At 40.0% G+C, this 12,206-nt stretch overlaps 2 protein-coding genes across 2 annotated transcripts in view; one reads left to right on the top strand and one right to left on the bottom strand.

Annotated features, from left to right (window-relative positions):
* The window catches only part of TDRD9 (tudor domain containing 9), a 131,505-nt gene that overhangs the window by 111,628 nt on the left and 7,671 nt on the right, over nt 1–12,206 (bottom strand). The gene's annotated exons all lie outside the window — the stretch shown is intronic.
* On the top strand, nt 3,267–4,215 carry RD3L (RD3 like). Its single transcript, XM_004376754.2, has 2 exons — nt 3,267–3,571; nt 3,918–4,215. The coding sequence occupies exons 1-2, from the start codon at nt 3,273–3,275 to the stop codon at nt 4,213–4,215; spliced, it is 597 nt and encodes a 198-aa protein (XP_004376811.1). The 5' UTR covers nt 3,267–3,272.

Raw genomic sequence — 12,206 nt, 5'->3', positions numbered from 1 at the left:
TAATGAGAAACTAATTCGCTCTGTAATCTTCATCTAAAGTACAATTTAAAAAAAGGAAGGAAAAAAAACCCCACAGGGCACATTCTTAGTTTCCATGTCAATGTTCTTCACCTGTGATCCTGAAGACAGGCATCAAATCATCCAGGGGCCTTATTTAAAGAGAAATGCCTGGGAGATCCTGGTATCTACTACATCGAGGAATAAAATCTAGTTCATCTGAATTTATAATAAACTCCTCAGATGATTTAAAAAAAATCCAACGTTAATCTGTTTATACTCTGATAAAACAGGAAGGATTAACAAAAAAGGTACTTCCTTACCTTATCTACAAATATTTATGTTCCCTATCTACACGGTAGTAGGGGAAATACTGTAATCAGAGAATGATATTTAGTCTCTACTTCAATCTAACAATCTAAGGAGATAGGAGAAATAAAGATAAAACGTGTAATAAATACAAGCATCACACACAAAATGTGAGAAAATGTTTTACACAAATAAGGGGTTCAAAGGAAGGTACACTCAACGTGAGCTGAGGTAGAAAGAAAAGCTCCGTGAAGGACAGAGTTGAGCAAAGTCTCAATGGCAAGCTAAGTGTTAAATAGGTCAGGCAGAGAAAGCAGATTACCTTCAAGAGGCTCTTTGCATGGCTAGATCATTGCTCCTCTTCAAATCTCAGCTCTAAGGATGTCCTCCCACCCAGAAAGGGCTTCCCTGCCTGCAGATCTGAAGGAGGCCTCAGGTTGATTAAATAACACACAACAATCTATAATTACCCTACTGAATGATTCCTGACTTGTTTTGTATTCCCACTGGAAGGCTGGATCCTTGAGGGCAGAGACTATACTATGTCCATCTGGTTCACTGCTGCATCCCCAGCCCCTAACCAGTATCCTGCCCATGCAGACACTCAATACGTGTCTGCTGACTGACTGAAAGCAAGCAACCCCAGAAGAGGACAGAGCAGACTCTCATCTGAAAGGATAAGGAACAGGGGGCAATAAGAGGAAAGAAGAACACAGCTCCGCCTTTCTATAAATTCAACCGTAAAGAGAAATAAAGCCAGAGTTCAAAGGGGTAGCAAGGCCAAGAAAAACAATGTCGATGTTTTCCCTCAGACAAAAGAAAAAAATTAGTTGGTATTTGAGCTGGGCCCTAAAAAGAGAATTAAAATGTGGATACACAAAGAAGAGAAAGACTAAGCCTTTCAGAAGACAGAGCCGCTTTAACCAAAGCCGAAGGGTCAGAAACGAGCACCGCAAGCAAAGCCATCGGGCCTGGGGTGGAGTTGGAGAGGGCCAAGTGGAGGGCAGGGGTGCCACACCGCAGAGGCCCTGAAGGAAGATGCGGCTCATGGTCCACAGTCGATATAGTCTAATATTGCTGTTACCATTTCAGAAGGAAAAAAAAAATAAAAGCAGTAACAAGAAAGTTACTTAAAGGAAGTGGGAGGATTCATTTTAATTTTATTAGAAAAATTGGTAGGACATTTCTGTCATGATAATCTTGAGTCCTTTACTTCTCGTGGTACCATACACAATAGAATGTGAAAACCTTCTCGTTGAAGATAATGAGCCCTGACATCTGGCTTTTTCTAAGGGATCAGTGATACAAACCACAGGGTACTCACACACATCACTCATGATTGTGCACGACTGCAGGTCTGATTTAAACATCTACTCTTCTCAGCTCATCTGAAGGAAAAAGCAATGGAAGCAACACACATGATAAAAGGAAAGGCCAGTACGTAGGGTGGTCATTTAACAAAGAACCAGCGAGCAGACGACCATTTATATACCCTGTCAACTCTTTAGCAAGAGACAAGCACCACTTGACTAGAAACAGAAGACCATTCCATATCAGCGCTCTCCCAAACAGTAATAAGCATAAGTGTTTCACCTTCAGCTTCAAAATGCCAAAATGATTTTCTATAATGAATTCTAAGATTTTATTCTGAACTTCATACGTTCTTAGTCTCTTTTTTTCTGACCTTGACCTATTATTGCCTTATCACTGTTTTTAAAGAGATTCCGAAGTATATTTTAAAGTTACCTATTTAAGTGTTTATAATTTACTGTAGTATATCAACTTAAACAAATTTAAGTACTATTTAGCAAGAAAAACAAAATGAGTACAGAATGTAACATTTGCTAAATATTTCACACATGACTGATGTCAGCATTCTTTGCCTATTTTGCTCAAGTACAACAAGCTTTCTCAGATGTATTTTTTTTTTTGCAAAGAGTCAAGTCTGATCTATTTTTCCTGCTTTCATTAGAGGGGATAATGACCTGGCTTTTAAACGGCCTGAAAGTTACAGCTGAAGAATAAAAGCAGCATGTTATTTTTAGAGCTCTACAGGCATAAAAATACAGCACTGAGCTGTGACCTACAGCTATGCACAGCACAGCATCACATCAGGCGACAGTCTTAACTTTAGCCAGGAGCACATCTGGGCGCTCCAGACGACCGTGCCTCATTTCATCACCGAAGATGCGTCCAGATGCATTTAGGACCAGCATCCATAGCTGCCGGCACCTTTTTCAAACAGACTGAACTGCATTCAAAAGGTACACCATTATATAATCTGCGAAGATTAAATGGTAAGTTATTTTTGTCATTTCTTCTAGCTTACTTACAAGGTGAATTAATGAGCATTCTCTCCAAATGAAGACATCACAACCTCATTCCTAGCATAACAAGTTATTTATTTCAAATACCCTTTCAGTGGGTAAATAAGGAGGCTGGTTCCTTCCACAGGGGACACATCCGGGAGAACAGGACATGCCTGAGTAAAGCATAGCTTCCCCAGCAATTCAAGGCAACTCTGGCAACATCACCACATCGGATCCACCAACTTAACAGGTATGCTGTAAGCCTTTTCTTGACGAAGTGGAGAGCAAAGGTGGGTTTTCAGACAGCACTTTCCGACCAATTAAAACGTTAAAACCTCCTAAGAACTTTAATAGCAAGTGTTAGTGAGTTATTTTCAGAAATTGTTCTGTCTGTAGATTACCTCCAACTCTGCATATTCAATTTCTGCTTAGCCACCAGAAAGTATTTTCAAAGCTTGTTTTTTGGCATTGACCTAGTTAGAAATTAAAAGATTTTAATCCGTGTTCTAATCTTCATTTATTCTGACCTGCATATCTAACCACGGAAAACTCCATGCACTTTTCTGACAAATTTATTGTAAAGAAATCAATATTTGTTCATTAGATCCATAACATTTTATGCAAATAAACAAGTGAGAATATTTCCATAGGCTAAAAATGCCACTTTTTGGCTGGCTGAAGCGGCCAAAAAATGACTCCTACAAGCCCACACACTGTCCTGGCTCAGACGTGGTGACAAAGACTCTGCTTCGTGAATTAAAATGGCATCTAAAGGAGAGAGAGAGATTAATACAAGAGATTGAAAATGAACAAAAAGTGAAAAAAACAGGTGTGGATTACAACTGGCTGAGAAACTACCAGAATCCCCATACAACTATCCCAGCTACTGAACAAAAACAACTTGAAGTTCTTTGCTCACAAGTTCAACCTTGCCACGCTGGAACTATTCTCAGCAGGTAAAAATACTATATTCTTGTCTTGTGAGATTTACTACTGTCAAATCTAAGTTCCTCATATAGACTGGAAATTGTATTCTATCATGTAAATCCTTTAATCATGTGTATTAAATGCTCAGCAACCAAAACCCCTAGGGATAACTTGGACAAAAATATCTGTTAATATCTTATTGGCTAAGAATCTTTTTTCATTTCATTACTAGAGGCATAATTTTAAAACAACGTACAGATCACGCAAAGGATGGGTGACTATTATAAGTTCGTAGCTTAAACTGTATTTTGGAGAAAGAGGGATGTGACAAAAGAAATTTTCCGAATCGAAGACTCATTACTGCTTTCCCTCTAGATTTCGAGAAGTTTTGGCAGAAAATGATGTCTTGCCATGGGAAATAGTCTACATCTTCAAGCAAGTTCTGAAAGACTTCCTAAGTAATACTGACAAAGGAAGTCAGCGAGAGGGCCTGGACAATTTGTGGAATGTAAACTGTTCTGTTCATTCTGGAGGCCCAGGGGAAAGTTTCAAGAGTTCAGACAAAGACGAAATACCCACTATTTCAAGTTATGTAGACAGAAACACAAAGAACAGGTTCCCCACATACTCACACAGAATATGGAACCTACCATATTACCATCCATCAAGTTAAGTTACCTATAACCAGAGGAGTTTTTATGATCATCTTAATATGAAGAAAAAGTGATATGACTTCATGTTTCTCTCTGTTGCAAGGTCAGAAGTTAAAATTCCTATGGACGTAGCATGTGTTTTAAATAGTTTTCCTTTTCTAACCACTCTAAAAATACAATGTTTTCATTGAACAATGTGCTTTTAACTAAAATGTTTCTTAACTATTTTGAAAAAATGTTTTTAATTTTTTTATTTTTTCCCATACAAAAATTTATACATACATTGTTATGTGACCCTAACTGCTCTCCCCATACTGTGACAGCACACTCCTCCTTTCCACCCCTGATTCCCCGTGTCCATTCAACCAGCTCCTAACCCTCTCTGCCTTCCCATCTCACCTCTGGACAGAAGCTGCCCGTTTAGTCTCTTGTATCTACCTGAGCTAAGAGGCAGACTCCTCATGAGTATCACTTTATGTCCCACAGTCCAGTCCAATCCCTGTCTGAAGAGTTGGCCTCGGAAACTGTTTTAGTTCTGGGCTGATAGAGAATCCAGGGGCCATGCTTTCCAGGGTTCCTCCAGTCCCAGTCAGACCACTAAGTCTGGTCTTTTTACTAGAATTTGAGTTATGCATCCCACTTTTTTCCTGCTTCATCAGGGACTCTGTTGTGTTCCCTGTCAGAGTGGTCACTGGTGGTAGCTGGACACCATCTAGCTCTTCTTGTCTTAGGCTGATGAAGTCTCTGGTTTACGTGGCCCTTTCTGTCTCTTGGGCTAATACTTTCCTTGTCTTCAGCGTTCTTCATTCTCCTTTACTCCAGGTGGTTGGGACCAATTGATGCATTTTAGATGGTCGCTTGCAAGCTTTTAAGACCCCAGACTCCATTCACCAAAGTAGGATGCAGAACATTTTCTTAATAAGCTTTGTTATGCCAACTGACCTAGATGTCCCCTGAAAGCATGCTCCCCAGACCACAGCCCCTGCTACTCTGTCCCTCAAAGTGTTTGACTGTATTCAGCAAACTTCTTAGCTTTGGTTCAGTCCAGTTGTGCTGACTTCCCCTGTACTGTGTGCTGTCCTTCCCTTCACTTAAGATGATTCTTACCTTGAAAAAATGTTTGAAGTATTTTCTTTAACCTCAAACACATCTCACAGGAACTAAGGTAATTTTATTTAATATGAAATTCGACAAATTCTGTGTGAAACTTAGACATTAATCTTGACTTTTATTCAAAAAGGAAGCTATGTATAGAATAAAATACATGAACCAGTGTGAGTCTTATCTTTACAATATAACACTGAACTGGAGTCACCATCCCATCACAACCATCTCCAGACCCGTCCTTCTCAGCAGGGGCAGAGGAGGAGAGGCAGTGCGGGAGGAAATGTGCAGTTTGAAAACAAAGCCGTGCTTTATCCCAAAGCTCTGATTCGTTTTTAATCACATTTCTAATCTCAAGTAACATTAAGGGAAAACTTAAAAAACACAGTTTCGTATTTTATCAGGAAAAAGAAACAGGTTGGTTTAACATCAGTAGCTGCTACTCTCAAAGACAAGTCCAGTGCTAATGTATACTTTAAACCTATATTATACTGTTAATTTAAAATAGCAAAATATTTTATCTATAAAATATAATGTAAGTTCACTAAAGTAGGAAACTATTCGTTAGTACTAGAATCTTAACCATTCTTACAGGTAAGTCCAAGGAACCTAATGTCTGGAACTTTATGTAGACTTATTGGTTTTCTGTCATCTAAAAAGAAATAACATTCAAGATTAGGACAAAATACTCTCTCAAAAAAAAAATCTCTGACTCATTTCTTCCTGCATTCTTGTCCAACTTATATACCATTTGAATTGGCCTCAATTTGGTCTTAAATCCCAACTGTGTACATAAATGATGCCCACGTGTCTGGGGCTTAAGACAAGGTAACTGGAAACACAGCCCTAAGTAAATCTAAAATAAAGACACCTCTCATTCCTGTTCCCTTTCGGTCCAGTTTTCATGACACAACTTTCTATGGCTTCTTCAATCACTGTAAGACTTCTTAGAGTGGAAACTATTTGTGGGAGAAATAAATGTGCCCAAAAGTACACAACCGCTTATTGTGCAGTGAATGTAGACAATAGAAACTATGAGTTTTAAGACAATATTATTGCCTTAATGATGAGAACAAAATGTTTGTTTTAAACAGAAGTTGGAGTCCGTCTATGAAGTCCATTACTAGAATGAGTAATTCACCATGTATGTCAGGAAACATGTGCCATGAAGAGGCCCAAAACATTTCATTCTCCCTCCAAGGCACCTGACAGACACTGAAAGGAAGAAATGAGTGAGCCCACAGCACTTCCAAGGAGAGGGTCATCTTCCATGTTCGAGCAGGAAAAAGATCATTTTTTTAAACTGTGCTTTAGGTGAAAGTTTACAGGTCAAGTTAATTTCTCATTCAAAAATTTATACACATATTGTTTTGTGACATTAGTTGTAATCCCCACATGACAGCACACTCCCCCTTTCCACCTCGGGTTCCCTGTGTCCATCTGACCAGTTCCTGTCCCTTCCTGCCTTCTCATCCTGCTTTTGGACAGAAGCTGCCCATTTGGTCTCGTATATCTGATTGAACTAAGAAGCACGTTCCTCACGTGTATTATTTTCTGTTTTACAGTCCTGTTCAATCTTTGTCTGAAGAGTGGGCTCCGGGAATGGTTTCAGTTCTGGGTTAAGAGTGCATCGGGTGGCCAAAGATAATTTTTTAATATTAAAATTAAAACATCATGTTAAAATAACAGTTTTATCTACTCCCATCAGAAACTTTACAATAACAGACGAAGCCATATTCAGTTATGTCATCCCACCAGTCCAGGAGGAAGATGAAGCCCCGCCACTCTAAGTTAAGCACAATGCAGTTAATTAACCCCACAACCAGACTTGAAAAGACAATGGGAAAACACACTGAGTTCTGGTATTTGAGTTTATCTCAGTTTGTTGTTGGCAATAACCTAATAGCCATGTTTCCTGTGAGAGTATTGGTATATGTAATTTAAACTACAGTTGTTTCTGAAAAAACCTACAAATCAAACAGAACATTAATACAAATAACTTCCTGAATATTAATAGATTCATGTTTTTATACACTGGGTTGTTTACAGTACCTAAAGCTGTCAAAGGAATTAGGGTCAAAAGCATTAAGGGAAAGGCACAGATGAGGGTGAGGACTCCTGGGGAAGCTTCAGGGCTGTATGATAAAGAGAAAGCGGTATTAGCACAGGAGCTAAAATTTTAGCTAAGCAGTGGTAAGAAGTAATAAACTAACCTACGTAAAAGCATTCTGCATCATACCTGACATACAATAGGTCCTCAAAAGTTAGCCTTATAACCACCCAGCCCAATCCGTTTAATAATATTGAAGTCACTCTTCTCCATGCCAAGCTCTGTGCTAAGCACTCTAGGCACAATCTCATTTAATCCTCACCTTGTAAAGTAGATGATATTAATCCCATTGTACAGATGAGCAAAGAGCCTCAGACATGTCCAATGGCTTGCTTAAAGTCACTGGTAGAGCTGGGAAATGGCAGAGCTGGGATTCACATCCGGTCTGTCAGACCCCGCACCACATCCAGCCCCGACGTACCTCTGAGCTCCAAATGCATACAGCCAGGTGCCTACCTGACACCTCTTAAATGTCCACAGGCAACTTAAACTCAACACGCTCAAAACTAAATTTATGGAGGTTGGTTTGCTTTCTGAAAGGATAAATAAAATTCAAGAAAGGAATCAACTAGTACATAATCAAAACAACATCCACCTAAGAGCATACTTCATCAACTAGGTTTTCTGCCTTGGTAAACTACACACTACCTATGCATCCAATTCTACAAGCCAGAAACCTCAGAATCATTTCAGTCCCCTTGGGATTGGGGCGGGGGGGAAGGAGGCAGAAAATCACAAACAAATAAGACTGAGCATGTGCAAAGTGCTTCACAGGAGTTTAAAAGGCTGCAGTAGACTAGAGACGGAAAGAAGGCAGAAGGACTTCCTTAGTTCTGGGTCACAGAAGCCTTCTCTAAGGAGGTGACATTTGAGCAGGGCCCCAAATGATGAATGGGTCTATCTTGGGAAGAAACAGAGAAGGGAGAAGAGGAAGAACTCCAAACAGAAAAAACAGTAAATGTGGAAGCCCCAAAGTAAGAATAAGTCTGTGTCTTCCAAACAAACTGAAAACCAAACCAGTTGCCATTGAGTCTGACTGAAATGCCAACATGGCCATAGCACAGCAGAGGACAGCAGCTGATGATCAGGCAGGTGCCAGATGGAAGAACACTCTGTAAGCCCTGCTACAGAGTTTGAACTTCACTGCAATAGCCCTCTATCCCACAGTCATACCTGTGCTCAAAGAACCTTCAGTAGGAATGTTTACTCAAGAATTAGTTCATTCAACAAATATTAATACAGCATCTATCTCAAACCAGGCATTCCTCTATGCACTAGAAGGGAGACAAGGATAGGATGCCAGAAGACCAAAAACAGAAGGCAGTTGCAATAGTCCAGGCAATAGATGATAGCAGTTTGGTCTAGGGTGGTGACAGTGTAAACAGTGGAAAGTGGTCTAATTCTGGAAATATTTTATGGTATAACTACCAGGATTTTCAGATTTTTATTTGATTGCTTAAAATAAATTATCTCAAATATTATAAAATACCCAGCAGCTGCTTAAAAAAATGAGGTAGAGTTCTATGTCCTGAAGTGGAAAGTACTCGAAAACATGTATTTCCATGTATGTGCACATCCATACATATGATGCGCAACTTAATAGTTTTATTAAGTTTTAAATAGTTTTATTAAAATGAACATCATATATAAAAATATCCTACGATGTACCCAAATCCACAAAACTACATTTCTAATGTGTGAACTTGTATGTAAATACTAAAGAAAAATATCTAGAACGCTAAAGTGATTGACAACTTCCGGAAAAAAGAGTGAGATTGAAGACAGGGCAAGAGGGACTTAAATCTGTAAGATTCCAACAATAGCTAGTTTTCATACATTACTTGTGTAAATTAAAGAACAAAGTTCTTTCAAAAAGAAAAGAAAGGATATAACTAGTACACTCCAGCTGAAGCAGTAGTTTGCCTTTGGTCAAGCATACATATACATATGTTGTTGTTGCTAGGTGCCATTGAGTTGGTTCTGACTCATAACAACCCTCTGTACAACAGAACAAAACACTACCCGGTCCTGCACCATCCCACAATCACTGCTATGTTTGAGACCATTGCTAAAGCCACTGCATCATTCCATTTTGTTGAGGGTCTTCCTCTTTTTCACTGATACTCTACTTTACCAAACATGATGTCCTTCCCCAGGGACTGGTCCCTCCTCATAACATGTCCAAAGTATGTGAGACAAAGTCTCGCCATCCTTGCTTCTAAGGAGCATTCTGGCTGTACTTTCTTCCGAGACGGACTTGCTCGTTCTTCTGCGATCCCTGGTATATTCAATATTCTTCGCCAACACCCTAGTTCAAAGGCATCAATTCTTCTTCAGTCTTCCTTACTCATTGTCCAGCTTTGGCGTGCGTATGAGGCGACTGAAAACACCAAAGCTTGGGTCAGGCGTACCTTAGTCCTTTAAGTGTTATCTTTGCTTTTCAACACTTTAAAGAGATCTTTTGCAGCAGATTTGCCCAATGCAGTATGTCACTTGATTTCTTGACTGCTGCTTCCATGGATGTTGACTGTAGATCCGAGTAAAATGAAATCCTTGACAACTTCAATCTTTTCTCCGTTTATCATGTTGCTTATTGGTCCTGTTGTGAGGATTTTTGTTTTCTTTATGTTGAGGTACAATCCATACTGAAGGCTGTAGTCTTTGATCTTCATCAGTAAGTGCTTCAAGTCCTTTTCACTTTTGGCAAGCAAAGTTGTGTCATCTGCATAACACAGGCTGTTAATGAGTGATCCTCCAATCCTGATGCCACATTCTTCTTCACATAGTCCAGTTTCTCCGATTATCTGTTCAGTATACAGACTGAATAAACAAAACCAGTTGCCGTCAAGTCAATTTCAACTCATAGCAACCCTATAAGTATGGTGAAAGGATACAACCCTAACGCACACCTTTCCTGACTTTAAACCATTCAGTATCACCTTGTTCTGTTCAAACAACTGCCTCCTGGTCTATGCACAGGCTCCTTATGAGCACAATTAAGTGTTCTAGAATTCCTATTCTTCGCAACGTTATCCATTAATTTGTTACAATCCACACAGTCAAATGCCTTTGCATAGTCAATAAAACACAGGTAAACACCTTTCTGGTATTCTCTGTTTTCAGTCAAGATGCATCTGACATCAGCAATGATATCCCTCGTTCTACATACTCTTCTGAATCTGGCTTGAATTTCTGGCAGCTCCCTGTCAATGTACTACTGCAACCGCTTTTGAATGATCTTCAGCAAAATTTTACTTGCGTGTGATATTAATGATATTTTTCAATAATTTCCACATTTACACATACATATACATGGACATAGCCCTGGTGGTGTAGTGGTTAAGACCTCGGCTGCTAACTAAAAGGTTGGCAGTTTGAATCCACCAGCCCCTCCTTGGAAATCCTATGGGGCAGTTCTACTCTGACCTGCACAGTCGCTATGAGTCAGAACTGACTTGACGGCAGCAGGTATATATATGTATATATACATACACACACACGCACACACACACATCCACACAACCCTACCTACCAGAGGAGTAAGGCATGTGTTATGATTCAATCAAGGCAGGGGTGGATGAAAACGTAATTCTCATCAGGTCTAGTATAAGGACCCAGCATACTGTAAGCACTCAATAATTGGGGCTTACTAAGGCAGTTCATTCATTCAAACAAGTATCTGAGTGCTTACTATGTGTCAGGCACTGAGCTAAGAGGTGGAGCTTCAGTGACAATCTGTACCGTCAAGAAGTTCTTGATCTAGTGGTTAAACCCACATGAAATAATTCTCCTAAGAGTTCTAACAGACTCATGGACAGGGTTCTGAACAGTGGTTTAACAAAGGCTGTCTCACCTGGTTTCCCTCTGGGTCTTCTAGCTGCTCTTTCTCAGTCTCCTTTGCTGTTCCATCTTTTCAACCTCTAAATGTTCAAGCACCCCAGGCTGGGGTCCTTGGACCTCTGCTCTCTCCACACCCACCCTCCTCTAGGATCTAGCACCTAGAGTCTGGGCGGTCTCACCTCATTCATCTCAAAGCTTTAAACTCCCAACTGCATAGCCCCAGCTGGACTTCCTTCTGCAACTCCGGCGTGCCTACAATAGTGCTGTCTAAAGCGCATTTGAAAATTAACATGTTCAAAATCAAATCCCTGGTCTTCTGTTTGCCTTCAGCATTGTACTCTTTTAAAGAACTATCTATATGGGATCAAACCGATAACAGCAGCTCAAAAGGTTACACAGGAAGCTTAAGGCGCAGTGAGTTTATGTTAATGGTGGAGGAATAACTCAGAAAAGGCAGATGAGAATAGTTGCACAACTTGAAGAATGTAATCAATGTCACTGAATTGTACATGTAGAAATTGTTGAATTGGTGTATGTTTTGCTATATATTTTCAACAACAACAAATAAATTCTTTTTCTTTTTTAATCCCTGGTATTCCTCCACAAACCAGCTCCTCCTGCGGTTTTGTCTTTCTCAGTTAATGGGAACACCTACCAACTGCTCAGGCCAGAAACCTTGGTGTCACCCTTGATTGCTTTCTCTCTCCTATCCTAGCCATCTGCAAAGTAGTTGCTTCTACCTTTAAAACACATCCTAGAACTAATTCTCCGCAGCTACCAAGGCCTCCACCGGACTGAGTCCAGTACAGCTAGATGGTGCCCGGCTACCACCACTGACCGCTCTGACCAGGATCACAGCAGAGGATTCTGGACAGAGCTGGAGAAGGATGTAGAGCATAATTCTAACTCACAAAAAAAAAGACCAGATTTACTGGCCTAAAGGAGACTGGAGAAACC

This window comes from Trichechus manatus, unplaced genomic scaffold (genome assembly GCF_000243295.1).
Source record: "Trichechus manatus latirostris isolate Lorelei unplaced genomic scaffold, TriManLat1.0 scaffold00045, whole genome shotgun sequence".
NCBI classification, from domain to species: Eukaryota; Metazoa; Chordata; class Mammalia; order Sirenia; family Trichechidae; genus Trichechus; species Trichechus manatus.
This window is presented reverse-complemented; position numbering and strand designations above follow the sequence as displayed.